General features: G+C 57.6%; 1 protein-coding gene across 1 annotated transcript; it reads right to left on the bottom strand.

The window, feature by feature from the left end:
* Positions 1 to 2,006: 2,006 nt before the first annotated feature.
* Positions 2,007 to 12,130, bottom strand: NCLIV_044860 (hypothetical protein; the record flags this gene model as incomplete). The annotated part of the gene is made up of 11 exons (XM_003884034.1): positions 2,007 to 3,037; positions 3,426 to 3,621; positions 3,900 to 4,044; positions 4,375 to 4,563; positions 4,777 to 4,889; positions 5,185 to 5,439; positions 5,803 to 5,955; positions 6,257 to 8,417; positions 8,953 to 9,110; positions 9,475 to 11,441; positions 11,872 to 12,130. 11 exons carry the CDS (start codon positions 12,128 to 12,130, stop codon positions 2,007 to 2,009), a joined length of 6,627 nt encoding a protein of 2,208 aa, XP_003884083.1.
* Between the last annotated feature and the right edge of the window lie 4,024 nt (positions 12,131 to 16,154).

Raw genomic sequence — 16,154 nt, forward strand, 5'->3', positions numbered from 1 at the left:
ACCGTGGATCACTGGTGTTTTGTGCTAAAGTACGAAACGCTACGGCCTCTTCATCATCTGCCTTATAGATGAAAGATCTATAGTTCGCTGTATACCAACTGTCTAAATTTCAACACAATAGGACCCCGCAAGAGTTCGATGCTCGACAAAACCACGCAAGTGTTTCTTTCAGCCTTTCCATCATCTGTAGCCTACGTGCACAGACCGTCGTATCTTTGCACGACAGCTACAGACGACAGAGAAGTAAGGAAAAGAAAATCAGAGATAAACTACAACATGTTTAACAGTGAATCAGGGACCAGTCACACTGAGATACGAGCGACAGAGAAGACTCTAGGAGACAACGGATGAACCTATTATAAGAAAATCCGAAACCCCACGATTCCACAAGAACACAAAGTCAACTGACAAGCTTATCATTCACAGAGATAGGCACACGAAACGTAACAATGACGATATCCCTCCACATGAAGGCGGCCACCATCCCAGCAAAAAGCCTCCTAGTCACACAGGCATTCCTAATTCTACCCGATTCCCACGGACGTAGCTCGTTCCTTTGAACAAGAGAAACTCGAGAGGAACAGACCACACGAGACACTCTGCACACACTCCAAGACAAAAGGCGACACATGCGCGGCACACCCGATCCGCCTCAAAATCCTCCTCAGCGTTTTCCGGCCTTTTTCTGTGTCCCTTTTCTGACGTATCCTGCGAAAACAGAACTCCCCTTAGGTGGCCTTCAGCGCCCTGTTTCTCGTGGAGGTTTCCACTGCCGACTTCACCAGGCTCCAATCTGCCTCCTTCCTTAACCTGCGCCATCTCTCACATGGCCTTGTTCTAGGAAACTGTAGAGACATCAGAGAAGCCATTTTCTAACTTTTATGTGCGGTCCCTAGCTCACGCTCGCACAGAAACCAGGATACGGTAGAAATCACGTATTCCTACTACCAAAGGCGATTGTGCTGCTCGGCCTATAACCTTTAGGTCTGCCTTCCGTCTTTAATTCATTGACACACCGACTGCGTTTTTCCGCCCCACCTCTGCGGCGTTTCGACACGGTAACGAAACCATCAGAGTCTTGCATTCTTCGATAGAACTCTCATTCCCACGAACTGTTCGGCCTAGCCCTGGCAATAAACGTTTTGTTAGTGTCCCCGTTCCAACACTCCTGTTTCTTCCAGTCCTTCTCCGAGTTTTTCCTCATCAAGATACCCGAAGGTAGCATCATCCCGCTCTCCAATGGCGTCGATGATCTACGACACCAAATAACACGCCAGTTAAAATAGTGTGGTTGTCACCCCGGCTCGCCGCTCCCGTACCACCGACGAGAACATGGTGCTCGGGTTCTAAACCGAAAACCAGTGATTTTCTTCTCAGGTGGCGTCACTCTCTTCCTTCTCCACTTTTGCCTGTGCAAGGATTCTGTATGCATCCGGATTCTATTCGCTTTCCTCTCGTCCAGCTCTCAACAAGCAACACGGTCACCCCTCACTTCCCTAGTTGCTTCTCGCCTTGGTTGGTTCCTGTCGTGCCCAGGCAACTCTATGCTGGCCCTTTGCCAGCATTCCTGTCTCAGGTTTCTTTCACTGCTTTCCCCTCCAAAACTTCCGGACTTGCCGGGAAGCGCTTCGCGCCCCCTCATCAGCCATCTTCTCACCTCCCCGTAGTTTCGACGGGAACCTACTGCCTTCGACACTCTTCTCGGCATTCCCCCAACTCTAGCCTCTCCGTTTTTCCTGCCAGCAACCTATGCGTGAGCTCAAAGCATTTCACCGCGTTGTTGTCTCTGAAAGGAACTTTCACGACCTCTTCTGGCCCTCTTGCAAGTCCTTCGGGCGCGTCCCGCCCTGCCGTTTGTCGCCCCACGTTGAGTAGAAAGGACACGCCCCTCTCTCCATCCATCAAAGGACACAGCACCTCGACCGCGACCTGTACACATAAACAGTTCCCTCGTCCCCCTCGTCATCCCCGCCTCGCGCTCTCTCGAGGCAAGAAGTCAAACGTGTTCATTTCTCTTCCTCCCCGCTAGCTGATGGGCCCCCAGGCCGAGAAGGGGGCGACGCTTCGGGGCTCCCAGGAGACGATCCGGACGTCATTTCCGCTGGCGTGGAATCCTCTCCATTCCTCTCCGTTTCAGCCTCTGCGCCTCCTGGGCCTGTGCCTTGGGTTCCTGACGACCCCCGAGATAAACCGGGGCACCCCACAGCCGGGGCGGGCGGCACACTTGCAGGACTGGCGACAGAAGACAGAGAGACAGCCTTGCTTCCAGATGTAGGAGATTGTGAACTCCCCGACGAAATTCCAGGACTGCCTGCTCCCGACACGGCAGGGGGCGTTCCGCTTATCGCTCTTCGTCCCTCGCTTCCTCCTTGTTCTTGTAGGGCGGGAGTTGAGAGACTCCCAGAAGCCGCCGCGACGCCACCAGGAACTGGCCCTTGGCTTGGTTGCCCTCTCATCTGAGGATCCACCTCGCCCCTCCCGGTCGCTGGCGCCGAGTCGCTTACGTTCTCTCCGCTTGGAAAGCCCCCCGACTCTGCAAACTTCCCCGCAAGGCCAACCGGAGACGGAGGCGACACGGTGGCCGCAGCTTCAGCCGTCCCCGCATCTCCTGCTTCCCAACTTGCCGATGGGGCGGCGGAAGCCGCGGTCGCGGCTTGGGCTCCTGCAACTGCGACGCTTCCGCTGCCGGATCCGCAGAGGGCCCCTCCAGGCGCCGCCGCGGAGACAGTCGACAGTGGGGTGGATTCCGCAACGCGTCCAATAGGCGTAGGAAGAGAAGAGGCGGGAGGAGACGCGGGAAGCGCCCGAGCTGGCTGGGTCCCCGCAAGAGATTGTGAGGGAGACGCCGGTACCGCTGACGAAGGGGGTTGAGAAACCGGCGGTCGCAGCGTCGCGGAGGGAGGAGCCGCAGAGACAGACGCCACGTGATTGTGGAGAGACTTCGGAGCGCTTTTCGGGATCGTAAACGTCGGCACTTCTGAGCAACGCGCCATCGTTCTGTCTTCGCCGTAGCGCCCTGAGTGTCGAACTTCATCCACTGAGACACAAGAGAGAGAAGGGGGGGGGGGGCAGGGGGAAGTGAGGGGTCAAGTTCGAACCCGGCCGATTCCCGAAAAAGAGCTACTCATGCACCCCAGCAAAGGCGGTGGAAAAGAGAAGGAGACGAGAAGAAGAAGCATCAAACGAAAGCAGAGACAGATGGGCAGTCCGTGACCGAAGATCCCAAGCCTTCACGAGTCCACAAAGAAACCCGCCACAACACCAATACCCTCCAGGAAGAAGCGACACAACCGGGTACGTTTAAACGCTTCCCCGTCTAGAGGGGCCAGGAGGGACAGGCGCGTAGGTTTAGCGGCAGAGACCATCAAAGCGACCGGGACACACACACACACACACGAGAACGACATTCATCGATTTTTTCTTACACTGGCTGATGTAGACTTCAATATTCTTGGATCCATTGTTCACCACCGCAGCCGGATTTTTGATCCAGATGTGCTGGAGAGCCTCGGCGACAGTGATTCGGCGTCGGGGGTTCGGCTGCAGCATGCGTACGATGAGGTCCTTCGCGCTACTGCTAATTTCTCGCCACACCGGCCCGTCGAAAGAGACCGGGGTGCTCTGAAAAGAAACATCACGTTGGAAGGCAAATGACCGCGACTGTGGGTTCGAGAAGAGCGGGATGGAAAACACACGTTATGGAAAAACTGGAAAAGCGATCCAGATAGTGAACGTGGACTCGAGAGAAGACGGCACTCGAAGCTTGGGTTTTTTCTCTCCACCGCCGAGTTCCCCGCTTTGTTGCCTTCGAGGGGAGGAGTCAAGGAACAGTGAAAGGTGAAGACCCGTCGAGCAAGTTTAGACTTGAAACAACCTCTCTTTCCTTCTCCGTTTCGTACTTCGTAGAAGCTCGGGTGCCCAAATGCCTGGTTGATTGGGAAAGGGAGACGGCCTCGGAGAAGAAGATACATGATCACGCCTATGGACCAGACGTCAACTTGGTGGTTGTAGCCTTCCATGGTCAGCACCTCAGGTGCTACATATCTGCAAGGCAACACCACAGGAGTCGAGCAAAACTAAGAGAAGGGCCACGACCCAGAGAAAACCCGCCGACAAAAACCTGTAAACATCTACACGTATACGCGTCTCCAGTACGAACTCGCATGCGCGCTCTGCGGTGTGCATACACACGGGTATACCGATTCTCGTCGCATATTTAAACAAGGATGAATGCGTACGCATACCTGCACATGAAAAAATATGGAAAAACAGGCTCCTGATGATCCGAACCACCTGGGGCCTGGCACTGCTTTCGTGTCTATATACAAGACACCGGCGTGTATCTGGACCACGGAAACGGACTCTTCAACTTACGCGAGAGTGCCGCACGGCTGATGAAGGACCTCATTCGGAGCACAAAGAGTCGAGAGACCAAAGTCGGTGAGCTTGATGGTTGCATTCGGCGTCCGGTCCGTCAGGAGAATGTTTTCCGGCTTCAAATCCCGGTGCACGATGCCGCACTTGTGCAGGTAGTACACCGTGCTAAGGAGCTGGCTGATGATTCTAAGGGAACACGAAAACGGACAGCCAGAACGCGAACTGACGGAGACCCCGTGCGCAGGGTCGAAAGACACATGCTCACACTACAGAGACAGTCTCAACAAAAACCAAGAAGTTCTCAGCCATTTTCGCGCCAATATGGAGATCACCGGAACCCGGGACGACGTCAGTGTTTGCTGCGCGTCGCGAAAAGGGACCCGCAAAAAGAAAACCTACCGGTTGACGTGGAGTTCGGGAAGTCGGTGATTCTGTTGGATGAGGTCGAAGAGTTCGCCGCCTCTTACAAGCTCCATGACGATGTACAGCGTCTCTTTCGTGTCTAGCAATTCCTGGAAAAAGTGAACAACGCGGACTGTTTCATGTCGCTTCGCTTGGCAAAACGCGGCCCATGAATGGGTGTGCCGCTCCACCGACACCCCTCGCCACCGCGAGAGGCACGCGCGCCTCTCTCGGAGAATCGCCAGGAAGGAGCAAGCGAAAACACTCAGTGGTCCTCCTAATACCCACCCTCCGGACACGTAAAGCCACACGCAGGTATCTCGCGGTGGATCTGTCACTGCATGCCTCTTGTTGTGGTGCCTCTGTTCGGGCTTCCAACGACGCGACCGGGCCAAGACGCCGTACCTTCATGTAGATGACATTTGGGTGATTGAGAAGGCGGAGAATCGCCATCTCGCTTCGCAACAACTCTCGCTCGTGGCCGTTGATTTTCCCCTTGTCAATCACTTTGATCGCGTACAGCTCGTTCGTCTCTCGGTGGATTCCTTTGTACACAATCGAGAACTTCCCGTGCCCCAGCTGCTCCCCCACTTGATACAGCTGCTCGAGCGCTTGCTGCTTCGTGGCCACGCGGAGGGCGTCAACCCATTCGCGCTGTTCCTAGAAAAGGACAACACACACACCGGGCGCTCACTGCACACATAAAGAGTGGTAACAACGCAGCGGCCAGTGACGCGGGAACGTGACAAAGCCGTCCACCGCAGCCTCGTCACTTGAGCCCCCTCTCACGCCTCCCCTCGCCTTTCCAGAGAAACCACGTAGGAAAGGGACGAAACACCCACTCTGACACAGGTAAGAACGCACATGCACTGACATCTCTACACATAATATGTATATATATCTATATATATATCCCATATAGATAGATAGATATAGGTAGGCTCGTGCTCCTCGCAGATGGAGAGCAGTCTCCGCACAGGCTCTTCCAGTTCGCTCCGGTCACTTGTTTTCCCTCGTGCTCACCTTTGCAGAGTTGGCGAAGAGCAGTCGCTTGCTCACAGTTTCGCCCTTGGGGTGCACAATGGCGAAGCCGTACTGGCGACCCCCCAACTGGTCGGAGAGAAGCTCCACGTAGCAGCCCTCGAGGAACATGAAGCCGCGTGGCTTGGCGTCGCCCTGAGAATCCGCCCCCATGTCCACACCACACATTTCAGTGCGCACACACAGTCTCCTCTGCGTTCCAAAACCGTGCACTCGACCTTCGTGCTTCGTTTACTCACGCGTCCAGGCCAATACCTTGCTCAGTCCACATATATATATATATAGATATATATAGATGTATATATATATATATAGACACGTGCACATATGCAGCGGTAACGAGAGTCTCTCGCCTGCCCCTTTCTGATGGCCCCTGCGCTTCGTTGACGAGTGTTCACGGCAGAACTCTGTTCTTCGTTACCGTGTGTTTTCTCACCTTTCGCCGATAGTAGTAGAGCATGTTGTCTACGAGGACGTAGTACCTCGCCTGCCACTGATGAAGGTGTTTTCCCTTTTTGTAGAGGACGCCGTCGATCGCCGCCTCACTATTGCCTTTTAGCATTTCCGCGCACTTGCTGAGTTCCCAGCCACAGTGCCAGCAGCGGGTGAAAACCCGGCGACTTCCGCCCACGCAAATCCCGGCTTCGACGCGGTCTTCCTCAGGCCCTGGCGCGGGCCTCCCGGCCGCGCCTGGACCGCTGCAGCTCGAGGCCGCTGGCGACCCGGCGGCTCCACTTCTCTCGCCGGGATTCGCACACCCCGGCTGCGCTCCCGCGGGAGGTTCCGCCAGCGCGCCGGACCCGCCCAGTCCGCCGCACTGCCGACACTCCATGACCACGCGACCCTCAAACAGCGTGAGCTGCGGATACCGGCTGTGGCAGTAGGGACACAGGAGCAGCGGGTTGCAGCAGTTCGGACAGCTGTATAGGTCTTTGGGGGACTGGCCGGAACACGCGAGCGAGTCGTCGTGCGCGCGTGGAAGCGCCGACAAATCCGACTGCCGAAGGCCTTCCCGCGCGCCGCCTGCAGCGGCTCCCGCGCGCGAGGCAGCTTCGGAGGGCGAGGACAGAGCCTGGGCACTTCCGGCCCCCAACGAGCCGGGCTGGCCCGAGGGAACCCGCAAGTCGCGAGGCAGCTCCACGGTATGAAGGGACTGATGGGACGAACGAATGAAATCAACCAACTCCTTGCTGACGATATCGACTGCTAGCTGCGGCGACATGCGGGACTGCTCCCAGTGCCGATACCCCGCAATTCTCTCGTAGACGTCGTCGACGCGAGATTCCCGCGTCCCCGACGCCTCCCGCTCGCCTTCCTCGCCTATCACCGACAATGCAGCCTTTTCGTCACCCAGTGCACCCCCACCGGCGGACGCCCCACTGTCTGGGGGCCCCTGAACGGCCGTCGCCGTCGCCATGTGCGTCACGGGCAAATCAGCCACGCCTCCCGACCGTGTCTCCTCCACAATCGCCGCAGCTGCGGCCGTTGCGGCCGCCGCGACCGCGCCTGCGGCCGCTCCGGCGGTGGCTGGATCGAGCGCCGTCGTGATTTGAAGCGTTATGGAAGGCGCCGTCGCCCCTGCTGCGGACCCGCCTTGGGCTTCCGAGATAGGGCCTCCGACCGCGGTCGGGACTCCGCTCGGAGCCTCAGCGACCGACGCCACCGCCGCAGCCTCAGTGACCCCCAGAACGCCTGGAGGGGCGGCTGCTGAAGACCCAATCGCGAATGAGGTCTGCCCTGGTTGCGCTTCACACCCAGCCCCACCCGCAATGACAACGGAGACTGAGACTTGGACCTGCTGCTGGTTGGGCTCCACGCCCCCGCTTGAAGCCGGTAGGGCCGTCACTTGGGCTGCGGCTGCAGTCGCCACAGCCGTCACCGAGGGAGACGGCGGAACGGAGACAGTGCTGTCTGCCACTGGGCCCGCACCCAGACTCGTCACACTGGCAGATGTCCCCGTGCCGACACTCGGTGGGTGCTGACGGGAACCCTGGGAGGCTGCCGGCTCCAGTGAGGGGACACGAGGCGTGGCGCCTGCGGGCGCCACGCCTCCAACTCCGAGAGCTGGGGCTGCCGTCGGAGTAGACGCAGGCGGGGGGACGCCTGAAGGGGCCCCCGACGGCGGCGTGCCTTCTGAGCCTGGCCCAGTGGGTTGGGCTCCAGAACCCCCAGAGGCGCGAGCGGCCGGCCCGCCCGCAGCGAGCGAGGCTCCGGCCGCAGTTGCCGTTCCAGGACTGCCGGCGGCCACATTCGCTTGAGCCTGCGGAGAAGACGCGGGACGTGATTGCGCCGCGGGTGGCGCGGGGTCGAGGTCAACAGCGGGTCGCCGCGGAGACGAGTGGGCAGGATTGGTGAAGAGATGCTTCACCTTTTGAAAGTGCTGCATGTTCACAATCAAATCGCTACTTGCCGAATAGCCGAAGCCGCCAACGCGGGACGAGGAGGGAGAACCAGCTTTGCCAATGCCCCGAGAAGAAAACGAAGAAGTTCGCGAAGACAACAACTTGCTGCGGCGGAAACCCTTGCCTGTGCCTCCTTCGCGGCCCGACCCCAAAGAGTCCTTGAACATGCCTTGGAGCCCTGCAGCGGTCAATCGGCTGCGCAGACAGTGAGAGGAAACGGTTTTCAGTGGACATGGAAACTCCTAATTGGACGGAACTCGTCAAACAAAACACCGGCTTCCCGAACCGGAAAAATGCAGAACACCCACAGACCACGGAATTCGAGTTTCCAGGAGAAGAGAAGGAACGAGCAATGGGTATATGACGAAAAGGATCCCCCCGTCGTCCCCTTGGCGACACAAGGGGAAACAGGACGACAGCACCCCGGCAAGTGCACCTGTTTCTGCAATCTTCCCTCAACCTCGAAAAGAGAAACTTTGTTTCCTATTCTCTCACGTGTCAGAAACGACACTGTGACTCTCTTTGTTTCGATATTCGCACTTGAACCATCCACACACACCAAGTCGGCTGAGCAAGAACAACCCCGCCCCTCCCCCGGGAGAAACATACGGAGAAATCCGCCCAGGGTTTAGATGACAGCGTAAGTCTTAAAAAGAGACAGGGTGGGGAAGGGGGAGACTAACACGACGGCGCGTCTCCTCTTTGACAGGAGAGTGGAAATCTGACCGACCTGGGGCGGTTCGGGACACCTGTGCTGCGGTACAGCGCGTTGCCTTGCAGGCCCCAGACCTCCTCATGCAGGCACTCCGTGAACATGGACAGAATGCCCTCGTTCCTCTCTAGCCACGTTTTGAACTCTGGAAAGCTCAGTTTCCCGTGCTCGAAGAACTGAAGGGAAACGGAAGAAAGCAAAAGAGCACCACACCTTGGGCCTGCTGCGACAGGGTCTCTCAGGTGCGAAAGACGAGGGAAGAGTCGTTCCCGCCGCCTCACATTCGCCCTCAGTGACTCCATCGCCACAGGACAAACGCAAACGCACGGAAAGCATTTCCTCTCTTCGCTGGCCGTACCTCTCTGCACTTGACCTTTTTCACCATGCGTCACAACCGTCTTCGGACGTGAAGCTTCCCAGCCACCTTTCTGTTTGTGCTGCCGTGTCTTCCCTCTCCCGGTTCTGCCTTTCTCTCACCTCTCGTTTCCTCCCCTTCTTCTGTGTTTCGACCTGACTTTCTTCCCCTGCGCTTCTCCGTACCTCGCACTCTTCAATGATTTTGTCCACGATCCCTTCGACGTCCAAGACGTCTTTCTGCTCGTTTTCCTCCTTCTCCTCTTTGATGAGGCTCTGGGCCACAGGCGACGGATTCTTTTTCGCCTGCTCTTGCCGAGTCTTGTCTTTTTCCGCCTGGAGGAGCATCGCACTCTTCGTGGGAGCCTTCGCGAGCTGCGCGGCCGGCGGCACTTCGAGCATCCCGCCGGCGCCCTGTCCTGCGGCCTCTTCGAGGGAACCGGACCGTCTGACTGCGCCTGCCGTAAAGGCTTTCTGCGCCGCGTCCCCCGTGCCGTCGCCGCCACATCCTTCTGTCCTGTCCGTTCGTCGCCCCTCCTCCTGGTCCTCGGCCTTCGGAGACGCCACGCGAACGACCACGGGGGGCACTTGCGGCGGAGAGGGAGCGGGGACCGAGGCCGCCGAGGCCGGAGTCCCGGCCACCCCCGGCTGGGGCAGCGCTGCGTGCGTGCTGCCCAGCGGACTTATCCCGCCTTGGGAGCACACCACAGACGCCTCAGAAGACTGTCGAGAAGGGAGAACCGAGATCGGCCGACTGCCCGCCCCGACGCCTCCACTGGACCCCCCAGCCGGAGGCGACTCCGACGCGCCGCCTGGGACAGACGACTGCGTCGAGAAGGTTCTCTTTATCGCGCTGGTGAAGCGACTTGCGGTCTTGGTTATCCCGCCCTTGGCCTGAGAAATGGACCCTGCCTTGGGAGTTTTTTCGGCTGCGCCGCCGGGAGTCCGCGGACACTGGGCTGTCGCCACCGCGCTCTTGTCTGCGGCGTCTCCAGTCCCCGTCTGCTTGGCGCCAGCATCGCCGCTCGCTGAGCCCGCGGAACTGTCTTCGTCCCAAGCCGTCGGCCGCACGTGGGGCGACGCCTGCTGCAGCAGAGGAAACTCCGATACAGGACCCGCTGCCGCTGGGCGGTCGACCGGCGGGAGGACCACCACGGGCGAGCCTTCGGCCGGTGAAGACGCAGAAACGAGCGAGTCTGTCGAGGGGGGACTCGAGAGGCCGGGGCGCAGATTGCTGGCGCCCGGCAGGTGCGCCTCCCCCTCGGTGGGGCTGCCGACTGTGCTGCCCTGAGCCGCGGGCTCCCGGGCTGGGGCTCCAGACCCCGGCGCGACCGCGGTCGGGCCTCCGGGCTGCGCGGCAGAGGCACAGCTCGCCGCGTTGCTGGAGACACGGCGAGGCGGCGAAGGGTTCCTCGACGCGTGGTCAAGAGGCGAGAAACACTGGAAAACGTCCGAGAGCGAACTGTAGGAAGACGCTCCACTGCTCTCTTCGTCGAAACTTCGGCCGTCGCCGTCCTCGCTGCTCGAAGCCTCCTGCTCGAGCCGCGCGAGGAGCGGGTGAGGCTCGTACGGCTTCAAGCGCTCTCTCGGTCTCTCGCCGTTCGTGCTCGTGGAGTCCACAGAGAGGCCCGACCCAGGGGCCATGCAGTGCTGCGAAGGGACAAAGTCGGAGACGCAGACGAGCGCAGCTTCTGGATACGCGCCCGGCTGCGAGGCGGGAAGCATCGAGTTCGATCCACAAGACCCTGTCTCTTCTTCGTCTTCTTCGTCGTCCACATTCGCGAGAGAAGAACCCACGCCAGCGGCAGGCAACCCTGCGCGCGGAAGCGTCTCGGCCGCGCCAGACCCGCCGTTTTGTGCCGCCCCTGAGAGCTGAGGGGAAAACAGGTTCTGTTCCTCTTCTTTGTCTCTGCCCGAGACGCCTTCTCCGCTGTTGCTGCCTTCGCTGTGGGCCTGCTGGGCCTTCCGGATGCTCATGTACCGGTCCAGATTCGGAAGGTTGGAGAGCATCGCCACCAGTTCACTCTTCTGGATGTAACCGTCCGAATTCAGGTCAAAGACTTGGAAGAGCACATACATCCGGTCGCTCTTAGTGCCTCGACAGCACACGGCGATGCCGATCAAGAACTCCTCGTAGTCCACACTCCCAGACCCTGAAAAGACGAGACATGCGTGAGACTCGAGCGCACGGTCACGAGCAAGAAGACGGCCAACGAAGGCCATCCTCACACAAGAAAAAAAAAAAGATCGAAAGGTCCAGAGGACACGGAACACCCCGGTGAATGCGGGGTGCGCTCACAAGGGAAAAGCTGGACTATTTCCATCTACACCTCGGCCGCCACTATGTCGACTCGTCCCTCTCGAGTTGCCCAGCCTTATCGCTGCTGTCGGGTTTCCTGGCAAACCGCCCGGGCCCTTTCCTACATATTGACTAATGAGTCCACAAAAATGCACCAAGACCTACAAGAAACAGACACAAATACATCCATATACGTAAATCTACATATGTAGATACATGTATAAGAAGGTAGATGTGAGGATATAAACCGGTATAGCATTCGATGGTGCGTTTTAGAAGCGTACCTTTGAAGTCGAATTTTTGGAAGAGCCTTTCGCCCCACAACCCTGGGAGAGGGAAATACTGGAGAAAAGTCTCCTTGTCGATTCCTGGTCCCGGACTTCTCGCCGAGAGCGCTTTGTAGACTTTCTTCAAAACCTCCACTTCGTCGCTGTCAAATTTCTTTAAATACTGCTTCAGGCATTCCTTGGAAAGCTGCGTTGAAAAAGCTAAACTGTTCGCTGGACCTGCGCCAGGTCCCCCTGGCCCTCCGCCCGCTCCCATACGATTCGACTGGGCACTCCCCATGGCGGATACACCGGGAAACAAGCAAGGAACACGAAGGAAGGCCAAAGACGAAGGTATCCACAGACCAGTGAAAGAAGACGGTGAGACGAGACCCAGAGGAGGAAGTGGACAAGACGCGGAGACAATGTGGGCCGAAGAAACGGGGAAACACACGTAGAGGAGCGGTGGCAGAAAAGAAAAGGCTACGAGAATGGAGCCGGGGATGAAAGAAACCCGCTCAGGCGAAGGAAAAGGGATACCGCAAGAAGAAAGGGAGACAGGCCTTCTCAAGGGGAACAACGGAGAACACCAGAGGAAAGGAGGGATGCGCGGCAGCAGATATAAGAAATGCAAGTCCTCTGCACAGGAGACTACACCCGCGAATTTGGAAGCAGACGAGACAGCTGCACTCCCGCGCAGAGTTTGGCCGAAAGCCCGGGAAGACGAGACCTAGCGCGAGACAGTTTACCCGTCCAAGGCAAAACGTACATGCACAGAGGTTCCCTTACACCACTCACCACATCGTGCCATCCTCAGGCCCCCTTCATCGTCTCCAGTGGACAGAGCCGGTTTCCCTAATTCTCAAAGACATCGACACGACGAGAGTTGCCCTCGACTCCTCTCTCTGCGACACTTTCGCTTCCCGCTTTGTTTCACTCGTGGAAAGGTCAGCCGCATGCGCCTATTATACAGGGAAGGCCATGTTACTGCTCGATGCACAGGGTGCCTTCCGATCCCACAATTTGCAGAGGCTGCAAGCTGCCAGTTTGGGCAGAAGCGCCCAGGAGGCAACGGACAAAAGGGGAGCCTGGAGAACCACGTGCCTCGGGAAAAGAAAGAAACCCCCGGCTCTCGCCCGTTGGTGCGTTCTTCTCGTCGGGTCAGCAATCCACGTGCGCTTATGCCTTTGCGAAGGCACAACAGCTTTTTCCAGAGAACGCGTATATGCCCTTTCTCTCCAGACAGGAGACGACCGAACGGGAGAAAGAGGGACAGCAGAGGGGCGACCGAAGAAGGATCGCCGCCAGAGAGAGTGGCGGAATCGACATAGTGTTCTTTGGAAAGCGGAAGCAGTCGGTATCTTTGTTGTCACAGGAAAGGAACCTTTCGAAAGGGGGCAGGACCGCGCTCACGCACTCTCACTACCCTTTGCCTGCTTTCACCTCCTTCGTCTCTAGGAGAAAACACAATCGGTTGTTTGGCCGGGACAGCAAAAAAGACGCCCGACAGAACACAGAGGGAAATCGATCGTCCCCACTTCACCCCCCGCAGGAGAATTACAGAGCAACAACGGGGACGCCTTTGTCATCAACTTCCTTTGCCATCAACTTCCTTTGCCCCTCCTCGCGTCCTTCCTGGTACTGGCGTTGAGATGCGTTAGGGTGCTAGGACGACGGACTAAAGCTGCATGAAGCGTGCGCAGCACTTGAGCCGGAGATCATGCGCGATCGGAGAAAAAAAAATCGTGCCGAGATATCTGGATGCATAGGCACGACGAGGGTACGCTCGAGAAGCGGCGGGCCGGGGATCGTTGGAACAGCCGGACGACCAGCCGGTCAGAAATTGCACGAGGAATGGACGAGCCGAAAACAAAGACGCGGATACGCAGACCAAGAGTGTAGGCCTCTCTAAAAAGTCTTGCTCGCTCTGGTTTTGCTTCTGCTCGTCGGAGCCTCGACTGTCTCGCCGGTTGCCTTAGAGCGCCTACACGAGGAACTCCTTTTTCCACAGCCGGGCCGGGAAAATCCCGCAGGAAAGTAGAGAAGCGCGAAAGCTTCCGGCATGGGGAAAAAACGCGTTCGCTTCGAACTTCGGAGACGGGAGAAGTGGACAGCGTCCGGACAAGCGAACCAAGAGAGAAAAGGATCCTTTTTCACGCACGAAAAACAAAGAAAAAACGGAATGGCCGGTAAAAAAAAAGCGGAACGAACGACGGGAAAGGTCACCTGGTGGACGAAGACTGCGGGAAGTGGTAAGGGGGGAAAGCAGGGAAAAGCAAACATCGACGAACCGAGAGGAGTTCCAGATGCGCGCCGTCGGGAAGGAAACAATCGTTTGGATATTATTCAAGGCGACGGCTCCAGAAGGCAAAAGCGACTGGACTATTCGTGCTTAAAAACTGGGGAAAAAGAGAGCTGAAGAAAAGATCCCGGAGCAGTCCACTCGGGGCCGCTTTTTCTCCGCGAAGGACCGTGTAAGCGCTTTCGGTTCTCGTGTCGCGTACGCGCTGCGTTCCGGGGGCTCTGCAACAGACCGGTTGAAATTCGGAACTCTCTCCTCATTCAGCCTTCCGTCTCACAGACTGGCGAACATTTACCCTTTTTTCCTCTGGGCCTCAAAAACACTCTGTGGCGCGCATCGAGAAGCCAGCGAACGCCCAGGACATGGAGACGGGGAGCCGAATCTCGAGGAAGGCGAACCGGACGAAAGGAACCAGAATCATGGGTGCCTCTCCCGTGCAGTTGAACGCACGCCGACGCATACGAAGACACCGCTCGTCGCACATGGACTACCTACCAGCGTCCTAGAAACCGATGTTCACTCCGCAGGCACCGCACCCTCTGCCACGCCTTAGCGCAGACGGGTCCAACCTTTCTTTCAATGCTTTCCGCCTCAGCGAGACCGTCGATGATTACCGAAATAAAATTCTCCTTTCTGGACCAGTGGATTTTTGGGCAGCGTGGCATCGGGCAGCGGACACTGGAGCGGCACCCGTCTGTACGTACAGCAGATGCACAGCGCCGCGCGCGCCACCCGCACTCAAAACGAGACTTTCGTCTCGCAAGTGCCCCCCTGGTACGGCGCCCGTGGGCGGGAAGTAAACTCTATGTTTGTCAGAGGAAAAGGAGCATTTCAAACACAGTCATCCGAGAAGATAGCATCGCTTCACCTCGGCTTTATGGCTTCTCTGCTCTTCGAGGATGCACGCACCCGTGCGGACGGTGCGGACGGCGTACCCTGCCGAAGGCCACAGGCGAGCCGCCCCACGAGCGGAAGTAAACGAGAGCTTTCGGCATCTTAACCTCTTTCCTGGCATTTTCTACCGTTGGAGATGCAAGCTCTCGAGGTCTCGTGTGGATGGCTCTAGCCTGGAGATCCTGGGGGCTCTCCGGAGTAACCTCTTGTTCTGTGTCTACACGCGGTTGGCGCGATCGACGAGGCACCATGGGCCGGATGGTTCTCAGCTGATAAACATAATACACAGAACCAAGAAGTTCTGCTCCGCAGGGGGAATTCATTTAGCAAGAGGGGGAGCTCAGTGACGTACCTATTCATTTGCAACTTCCGGCATTCTTTGGTTCACGACGCGTCCTGAGATCGGTGTGCTCGCGGGAAGCGATCACGTTTGTGGCGTGCGTCATTCGCTGAGGAGGCGTGTCGCCGCGCACCTTCGGGAGTGAGGGCAATGGATAGATGAGCGTACTTTAGGTAGTGATGAGGCAGAAAAGAGGTGAAGAAAAGGAAAGTCGAGCGATGCGTGTTCGTAGTACTCTTAACGCAGGCCTTTGTACTGCGGCAAAAGCCACCGCTGGAGATTGGGATGTGGAAACGCCGTAGCCTCCGGACACAGACTGCACGCGCTAGAACGGTAGCTTTTCCTGGATAATGTTTCGCAGGGCATGACTCCACCGCTACTTGCTTGGCAACTACTGAAGATACCGCCGTAGCTGCTTTTTCTCAGTGCTTACACCACAACCTATTTGGAATCACTCTTTAGACGGCAGATGTTTCCGTTGCTTTCTTCGTCCTTACCCTCGAATAAGAACTTCCACAGTGAAAGAGTGCATAAAGAAGGGGAAGGCTGAGGCATAATGCAGATCGAAGCACATTGAAGGCCGGGCTACGGCAAGGAAGACGACGAATGACACAGCATGGCAAGGAGACTGCGGAGGGGGGAGCGGTCGGCAGCTTTGGAATGCTAACGCGCATTTACGTGGAGAGGGCAGATTGCTTGACTCTTCACGAGAGAGATAAAGCCCTTGAAACATTGCTCGTCTTGGAAGAGAACGCATGAATTTCA

The sequence above is a fragment of the Neospora caninum genome, chromosome X (genome assembly GCF_000208865.1).
Source record: "Neospora caninum Liverpool complete genome, chromosome X".
Taxonomy (NCBI): domain Eukaryota; phylum Apicomplexa; class Conoidasida; order Eucoccidiorida; family Sarcocystidae; genus Neospora; species Neospora caninum.